This window comes from Xenopus tropicalis, chromosome 8 (assembly GCF_000004195.4).
Source record: "Xenopus tropicalis strain Nigerian chromosome 8, UCB_Xtro_10.0, whole genome shotgun sequence".
In the NCBI taxonomy this organism is placed as follows: Eukaryota; Metazoa; Chordata; class Amphibia; order Anura; family Pipidae; genus Xenopus; species Xenopus tropicalis.
The window spans coordinates 123207394-123217070 of NC_030684.2; the positions used below are offsets into that span (position 1 = coordinate 123207394).

General features: G+C 39.6%; 1 protein-coding gene across 2 annotated transcripts; it reads right to left on the minus strand.

The window, feature by feature from the left end:
• Positions 1-461: 461 nt before the first annotated feature.
• Positions 462-8774, minus strand: LOC550107 (deltex homolog 3 (Drosophila)). 2 transcript variants are annotated; one of them, XM_012968500.3, is made up of 4 exons: positions 8604-8774; positions 5999-6494; positions 3426-3643; positions 462-1917 (listed from the first exon to the last, which is right to left on the minus strand). In XM_012968500.3, exons 2-4 carry the CDS (start codon positions 6341-6343, stop codon positions 1842-1844), a joined length of 639 nt encoding a protein of 212 aa, XP_012823954.2. In that variant the 5' UTR covers positions 6344-6494; positions 8604-8774; the 3' UTR covers positions 462-1841. The 2 variants fall into 2 exon arrangements, with proteins under 2 accessions (XP_012823954.2, NP_001017353.1); NM_001017353.2 differs by lacking the exon at positions 8604-8774 and having other exon boundaries at positions 5999-6354.
• Positions 8775-9677: the final 903 nt, after the last annotated feature.

Below are 9677 nucleotides of genomic sequence, written 5' to 3' on the forward strand. Positions count from 1 at the left end.
AAGGGTTAAAAATCACAGCATGTGGCAGAATTATTTTCCCCCCTAACATTTAACCCTTTTGAATACTAATTAGCACATGCTAATTCGGATTCGGTTCGCCCAGGACGGTAGATTCAGTCAAACTGAACCCTGCGCAATAAGGCCAAATCCTGAACCAAATCCTGGATTCGGTGCATCCCAAGTCATATTTAATATTATAAATAAACTGGTCTATCAAATCAGATGGTCAGTTGGACTGTTTCAAACCAATATCCAAAGTCTGGGAAGCCTACAGAATTCTCATGTTAATATTTGACAAATCAAGCCTTAAATTAACTGAAACGTAACTTATCCATGTGTGGGCTGATTGGTTTTGAGTCTCCAACTGTTTGAGGCATATGGATTAGTATGGATGGATTAGAACAAGTATTTCAAATTCTAACGAATGGTCTGGCACTTACAAAAAAACCATGACCTGCCACTGAAAAAGAATAGCAGTCTTTATTATTGGAAGATAAAATGTACAGATAGCTTTACACACTAAATGCTTTAGAAGGACCTAGTCAGAGGGTAAGGCTCTCCAGTGCAGGACTGGGGTTTTTGGGCCAACTGGCTACCACCGCAAGGGCCCCTCACCCCCATTGCCATGTTCCTGCCCTATCATTCCCCCATGAAGCATACAGTACCTCTGGCTGCCAGTACTGCTTGGCGCGGACATCCACCCATGGATGAATCAGTCTCCCTGTCCCGCAGATCCTGGGTATTCAGGGGGGTCAGGCATTTGTGTTTCAATGGCATTTCCCAGTGGCCCTATCTGACCCTGAGGATCTTTGTCATTTACGGTATATTCCCTGTAATAAGCTCTAACATTTTATTTACACTGCCTGATTTTGGGTTGCTATGAGTGCCAGTCCATTCCTGGATAATGGTTCAGGCTCAACGGTCTGAGGCACCAAGGTCCCATGTTACATTGGGGAAGCATCTACTTCTTGTGGCTCTACTATTCTATTCATTCATGATGTGGAACATACAGTATAGAAGCATCCATATGAGGCCTTTCATAATAACAATGAGGTAGGCAAGGTGGAGAGTTACTTAAACCTATTTTCTTTGACAGCAATACTGCTTTGGTCCAAAAGCACTTTCATAATAATTTTTGGGTAGTCTTCATTGTTGGGAACAAAGAGAATATTGCAATTTTTGTACATTCTTCATCTAACGTAAAGTATTCTATAACATACAGTTCCTATAATATACAGTGCAACTATACTCAAGAAGGACAAGAAGAACCGCTAAATAAAATTGACACATATTGGCTTTAGCTATATTAAGACATTAAAGGTGAATCAGAGTCAGTACTACATAGATAACTGGATAAACAAGACCTCAGTGGGCAACTTGAACAATAGATAACAAAAGATCTTTTTTTTCTCTGTATGGATTTTGTGCAGTAAGCCAATCCACACCTTTCCACGTGTGTTCCGCCTGGTGCACAATATTTAGGGAGGCTTCAGCACCCTCCACTATGTTCCAAAATGCACAAAAATACTGGCACAACAGGACTTGTTTAAGCGCGATGAACCCAGCTATTTTATTAGTAGCAAACCTTACAACGTCTGACAAAGGGGTGTGCCCCCAAAACGTTACATGGTGTAAGTGATGCGCCAGTATGTTTGAACATTTTGTGCAGTAAAAACATCCCTCATATCTTTATGTAACATATCACAAAAAAAATCAAATCCACTGAGAAACAATTTAAGGAAACTGCATAATAAAGAAGAACAGCAGCTGAAATCAGGTAGAAAACAAACGCATCTTCTGCTCTGCTAACGGCTTCTGCTCTTCTGAGACTGATGCTTCCATTAGTCGGCTGTCAGACCTTTGGCTTCCAGCTCCTCCTCAACTCTCCGCAGGTAGGTTGGGTCTGGGTATCCGAACCTACAACACAATAACAATATATATTTTTGTAGACATGTAAAAAAAAAATGTGTGTAAAATACTGTATATATTAAATTCAGGGAAAAAAACGGTAAAATGCATTGTTAAAAGGGTAAAACAAGTACTTAGGATGTCGATGGAATTTGATGTGCGGTTAAAAAGCATTTAGTCTGCAGACTTAAAGTGCCCATACATTGGTTGCCTGGGTACAATCTCCACCCCTATAGGCAGGACGGACAAGAAGCATATGAAGGGCTCCACACAGTATGGGCATCTTCCTATTGTTCCAATCGTTCCTGAACTGGCCGATTTGGTACGTAGGCAGGTGAAATTTTCAAACCTACCTAATCAACTGATATCCATAGTACATTAATATTGATCGTGAACTGCAGGCCACTAGAAATCTACCAATAATAGTATGAATCACTGTTACGTATAATATTATTGCATGGATAATAATGGATAATTTGCACGGATAGTTTCCCAGCCAATGCCCTCTTAAGGGAAATGCACGTGGGGAAATGTGTCTCCCGCATTCAAAACTTGATACCACAGGTGATCTCCTCAAAAATGCATTGCCCTTCACTAACACTGTAATGACCTTACTCCTGGTGATTTGGCTTAATCGAGGGGTAATTTTATCTACTTGTGGGGATTACAATGTTAGCCAAGGGGAAGGAAATTTTGGGGAGATTTGTCAACAGTGGTATCAAGTTTTTTACCGCAGGAAACACATTTCCCTTGTGTCACTGCCCTAAAACAATGTTAATTACCTTTAGCTTTTCTATTTAATGGTCCTCTCCCACTGGGGAGCAAGGCTTGTGCATCGGACTGATGAGGATTTGTGTTTAATGGGTACCACTTCCATGGGGAAGGGTATATAACCTACACTGGTACTGGCAAGTAACTTTATTAATTTAATACAAGCACAAAATTGCTTGAGAATCAAGTGAATTGATTGGACTGGCTCTTCATAAGGCACCTCAAACTCAACCTAGCTAAAACTGAACTCAAACAGTGACTTCAGCAATGCCCTCCCTTTACTCAGCGTGCATCAATAGCAACCGAGTAACTTTGGCCTTCTTTCAGACACTTGAGAGACTGATTTATAGTTACATAGGGTTGAAAAAAGACCAGTGCCCATCAAGTGCAACCCTTCCAAGTAAACCCAGCACACCTAACCCACACCTACCAATCTATACACTCACATACATAAACTATATATACAACCACTAATACTAACTGTAGATATTAGTATCACAATAGCCTTGGATATTCTGCTTGTTCAAGAACTCATCCAGGCCCCTCTTAAAGGCATTAACAGAATCTGCCATTACCACATCTCAATTCAATCCTCAGATTGTGGTAAAACTTAGTCAGAAAACACAAGTGAGTTCTGGCTCACAAGCTTTTCTTTTTAGAAATACCTAGATTGTAGAAATATATACCAAATATAAGCATTTTAGTTCATTTACACGCAATATTGTATATGAATACAAGGTTATTACATCTGTGGGCCTCCTGTGCAGTTAGTTTTATGGTGAATATCATTCCATGTTATGACATTGGAGCGCCCTGTGGTCACTGATGTCCCAATGGTGAAGGTTAAACGTTGATTGAAGGCTTTTTCAAATAATTTTAGGACTTTGTTTCCCCTGGGGCTGTCAGGCAAAAACGCCTCCCGAGTTGTTCCTGGGTATCTTACTCCGGGATTGGGATGCTTTGGCTAAAAGCAAAGAAGATCAAATTAGTTGATTTTTGTAGTGATGAGTTTCAGCTACAATATAAAAGGATGAATATTATTTCAATCAATGTGCATTTGAGAAGACTGGACAACTTGCCAACTAAACATAACACGGAATATGCAAGAATTAATCTACCACATATCTTAGCACTTCAACTATGCATTGAAAAAGTCCCTTATTTATCTGACAAGCAAAACAGTGACAAATATAAGGAAGCTTCTCTCTCTCCATACTGACCTCCCTATTAAAGGAGAAGAAAAGCATAAATGACTGGGGGGGGGGGTACAAAATGTCAAAAAAAAGGCCAAACACCACCAGTGATAATAATCACTTACTGGATACCCTGGGCAAGTGCTTTAACTGCACCAGCACAGGGTACTTTTCAGTGAACACCATGGAAAACTAATTCTCCTGCTTCTTCTTTCCTCACGCGGGTAAGTAAGTGAAGAAGTTTATCAAAAAAGCTGTCTTTTTTATTCTACTGTACATGCATCGGCCCAGGGGCATTGAAGAGAGAAGAAGTGAAAGAAGAAGACTGCTTTGTGGTGTTTGCTGAAAAGTACCCACAGCCCAGGGTATTAGCTTAGTGATTACAATCACTGGGGTGTCTAACATTTGGCACCCCCCAGTGATTTAGACTTTACTTCTTCTTTAAAGCACTAACATCCATTGGATGGACAGACCACCCAATCAATAGGTTGTATGATGTGTATAGCCATGTCACTACTTAGCAGAAGGTATAAGCAGTAGGGCTGCCCCCTTTCCTTCTCAATGCATGAACAGTACAGGCAGGGGGACCATGGAGCTACTGCCCCTCCAGGGTTCTCACCAAAAAGCCAAAAAAGTGCAAAGTAAATGCTCTTAAGAATCAGGTGCAGACTTTATTTTGACTCTTGAAATGATGGCCATTGGTCAATTGTCAGTGCATATTGCAAACACAACAAAGCACAAGTGCAACTGCATCAAGTTTAACTCCCCCTAAAAAGTGAAATGACTCACAAATTATGGGAATTCAACAAATTACGGGAAATGCACTGCATTGTGGGTAAAAAAAACAACATAAACCTGTAGTCTAAGTATAGCACAGATACATTTTCCCACTTTGTTTGGATTATGAAATATGAGGAACCCTGATTTCACTTTCATACATGCTTCATATAGATACCAAATGCAGAAAATACTAATGAATAGGATAATTTCACATTACATTTTGTTTAAAAAAAAACATAAATAGATAAAAGTAACTCTAGATTCAATTCCAGCCTGGAAATATCTGTAAGGATTTTATAAGGGTAACTTACAAATGCAGCTGCAAGTGCAGTCACCCTGAAATAGATGTAAATGTGTTGATACCATTCATTAAAGGTACAGTACTTGCATCCAAACCCACTCTTTGCATTTCTATATTGTCATACTGGGGATGCTGGCGGACCTTGGAGCTAGCGCCACACTGAATGAATGTGGCAGTTAGTGCAGGGTTTCCATGGGTTGAGCCAATAGATGCAGCAGATTTTTTTCCAAAAGAATCCCATACTAATTTGATTTTAATGCTGTGTCCTGGAAGTGATCACCACTTGCAAGGAAACTTCGGCCTACTTCAGAAAAACAAAGCCGTATGATTTCCCCCAGCTAGTTACATCATTGCCAATAGGAAAGCGTTTACAGGGACGCCAACAGTAGGGCAGATTTATTCCGGACAAATATTCTTAATAGGATTAAATTCTTAATGGAGTTAATTAATTGTAAAATGCTGCGCCATCACCCAGCAATTGCAATGTAAACTCTCTCATTAAAGGGATGGTTCACCATTAGTTTTATAGTAGTTGTAGAATGGCCAATTCTAAGCAACTTTTCAAATGGTCTTCATTATTTATTTTGTACAGTTTTGAATTATTTGCCTGTGTTTTCAGACTCTCTCCAGCTTTCAAATGGGGGTCACTGACCCCGGCCATCATAAAACAATTGCCCTAGGAGGCTACAATTTTATTGTGATTGATACTTTTTATTATTTATCTTTCTATTCAGACCCTCTCCTATTTATATTCTCTCATTGCAACTCTAACATCAGTCCCTGGTTGCTAAGGTAATTTGGAACCTAGCAACCAGATAACAGCTAAAATTCCAAACTGGAGAGTTGCTGAACAAATAGTAAAATAATTAAAAAAAAACCAAATAATAAAAAATTTAAATCATACTAAAAGTTAACAAAGGGTGAACAATCACTTTAAGACAAATCTATTTTATATTTAATGATTTGGCCAAACACATCAATTTTTTTGAATGAGTAACAAACATATAAATGTTGCCCCATTAGTAAATAAAACAATACAACTTACCCCTTGAATGCCTGGTTGGAATGTGTAACGGATAATAATGGCCCCATATTGCTCATAGCCAGGCAGGTGCAAAGAAGCGTCCCTGACAAACTCCATTTTGCCATCAGGCTGGTTTCCGGTCAGCTCCCCATACAAACAGCCACATATGGGGCAGGCTTTCTTCACCTGTAGAGCCCTGCTTATACAGTCCCCACAGAAGGAATGCTTGCACTTTTCCAGCGTTTGCTTGTCCTTAAACCCACTCAGGCAAATGGGGCACTGTTCTTCTTGGCTGTTGCAGCTGGCTGGGGCCCCCATTGGTGATGTTGGAAAATGCTTCTTGTTGTTTGACCGTCTGCCCGGCATGCCGCAGGTGTTATGTGAATTCCCAGGGCGATGATGATTATATTTCTCTGTATTCCCTATTCTTCCATAGGCTTATAGACAAAGCAAAACTCTCCTCATGGATTTTCAAGTAATACTCATATTACTCAATACTCTGCGCCACAGAAATTATCTGAGAAATAAAAGGAACGTCAGGGATTAATTTTCAGCAGAGAAGTTAAGGAATTATAATATGTTATCATATAATCTGCAAAATGGACACAGGGTAATTAGATGTATATTTATCCTGCTGTGTAAAAAGTGGAGTAAAACATTACCAGTGATGTTGCTCATAGCAGCCAATCAGATGTTTTGCTCTGGTTTTCTAACTGTTGAAATCTAATTGCTGATTGGTTGCCCTGGGCAACATCACCGGTAATGCTTCACTCCACTTTTTACACAGCAGGATAAATATACCCCAAAGGGTAAAAAGCTGTGTAGAATAAATGGAGAAGTTCGCCGCCTATTCATTTAATTCATTTTAATGTGCAAACTAAGTGCAACTTTTTATTTTATTTGCAGTGCGATAGGTTTTTAAATATGGTATATGTATGTATGTATATCTTTATTTATAAAGCGCTACTTATGTACGCAGCGCTGTACAGTAGAATACATTAATACAGACAGGGGGTTACAGATAATGGATAAATACAAAAGATAATGGATAAATACAAAGTACAACAATAAATACAATAAATACAAGGTGCAGTTGCAATAAGAGTCAGAAACACAAGATGAAGGAGGTCCCTGCCCCGTAGAGCTTACAATCTATATGGGAGGGGTAACTAACAGACACAAATAGGCAAATATAAGTGCTGTAGGTCACAGTGGGTGACATTACAGTATAAGTGCCAGTTTCCAGATCAGGTGCTGGGCGAGTGCTCCAAAAGGGAGTCTTTAAGTTTAGTTTTAAAAAGACTGAGGGAGGATTCAGGAAATCAGGGAGGGCATTCCCAATGTAAGGGGCAGCCAGACAGAAAGGTTTAAGGCGGGAAACAGCAGTAGTAGTGGGGGGCGCAAACAAACGGTTGCTCTGCGAGGAACGAAGGAGTCGGCCAAGAACGTACAGAGACACAAGGGAAGAGATGGAGTGAGGAGCAGAGGAATGGAGGGCTTTGAAGGTTAAGAGAAGGAGTTTGTAAGATATTCTTTGTTTAATAGGGAGCCACGATAAGGACTTTAGCAGGGAAGGGCCTGAACTCTCCTGGGTGAGAGGAGGAGAATTCTGGCAGCAGTATTTAATATAGACTGTAGGGGGGAAAGATGGGAGTTAGGGAGGCCGGTTAGCAGCAAATTGCAAATATTTTTGCACACTCTGCGCCTGAATTACGCCACAACTTTAGGGGCAGAAAAAAAAATGTTCGCTAAAATGATTTTGCAAATTGTAAAGTGAAAACGGGCGCTATATTTGGGCACACAAAGAGGGCCTACTCACTCAAACTGCGTCTCATTTGCAAATCTTTGTGGCAAGTTTGCTGCGTTTCGCAAAAAATGGGCACAGCGGAGCAAAATTTATGTATTTTGGGGAAAACATGCACAAAACAACCTTTTTTCTCTGCGCAAACTTTATGAATGACCCCCAGTGTCTGAAAATTCAACAGCACTGCATCGTAAATGATTCTTACAGTGTCTAAAAGCCTTATATTTGCCTATTTGTGTGTAAGTTACCCTCCCATATAGATTGTAAGCTCTACGGGGCAGGGACCTCCTTCCTCTTGTGTCTTTGACTCTTATTGCAACTGTATCTTGTATTTATTTGTATATATTGTTATACTTTGTATTTATCTATTATCTTATTAACCCCCTGTTTGTATTAATCTATTCTTCTGTACAGCGCTGCGTACATAAGTAGCACTTTATAAATAAAGATATACATACATACATAGGGTAATTATGTTTACTGTGCGGTTGCTATGCAGCAACCTCATATATAACATCAGGAAAAGACTGGCCGATATTGTAACCCCTGGAAACCAATCAGCAACTAATATCTGGTCGCTTCCTATTAGTTCCCTGACACTTATGTAGCTAAATGCTCAGCTCTCTGCTCTGTAGCTGAGGTTTGATGGGAGTTGTAGTCCAACAGCATCAGGAAATTGTAGATAATTATTATACTGCTTTTATAGTTTATACAGGTTGCCGCCTCATCTCTTTAAACCTGGATACATATTAAAGGCACTTCCTGAAGGGCACAGTTATATTCTGTTTGGAAGAACTTGGTTTGAAATCAGTCAGTACTTACCTGCACTGTGCATGGAAGGCTCCCCTGAAGGCCCTGACATACAGCAGTTGCCTATAAACTTGAAAAAGCTGCAAATAAGACACAAGTTGTGAGAAAGAGACAGACTCGCTTTACTTTCACTATGTACTGGTACAGCAGCCAGTAATGAGGGAATTTCCTGACCTGCCCAAACCCCCCCTCTCTCTGGGGGCGGAGCTATGTGTCAGGCACTGTGTGTGTGGAGACAAGGAAACAAAGCCCAAAGCCAGACAGTTAATATGAAACTGTTTACTTCCTTTTGCAGAGTTTTCCTGCTAGTCTGGTACCTAATAAATATCTAATAATAAACCTAAAAACATTATTCAGTGTAGTGCTATGTCTTTTTTTTTCTTTCAGAATGATTTTTATGTATTTATTAACAGTCACACAGCTATGTGGCAATCATACACAGAAACCCAACTGCTTATATTCTAAAGGGGGTGTTTAGCTTTGAGTTAATTTTTAGTGTTATGTAGAAAGTAATAATCTGAAACAATTTGTTTTTTTTTTATTATTTCACTTTTTGTTTAGAAGCTCTTCAGTATGGAGTTTTGGCAGCTATCTGGTTGCTAGGGTCCAAAGTACCTCAGCAACTAGGGAGTGGTTTGAATGAGAGGCTGGTACAGGTATGGGACCCGTTATCCAGAATGCTCGGGGCCTGGGGTTTTCCGAATAAGTGGTCTTTCTGTAATTCAGATCCTCTGCTTATAAAATTATTTAAACAGTAATTAAACCCAATATTGGATTGTTTTGGCTCCAATAACGATTAATTATATCTTAGTTGGGATCAATTACAAGTACTGTTTTATTATTACACAGAAAAGGGAATCATTTAACCATGAAATAAACCCAATAGGGCTGTTCTGCCCCCAATAAGGGGTAATTATATCTTAGTTGGGATCAAGTACAGGTACTGTTTTATTATTACAGAGAAAAGGAACTCATTTAACCATTATATAAACCCAATAGGGCTGTTCTGCCCCCAATAAGGGGTAATTATATCTTAGTTGGGATCAAGTACAGGTACTGTTTCATTATTACAGAGAAAAGGGAATC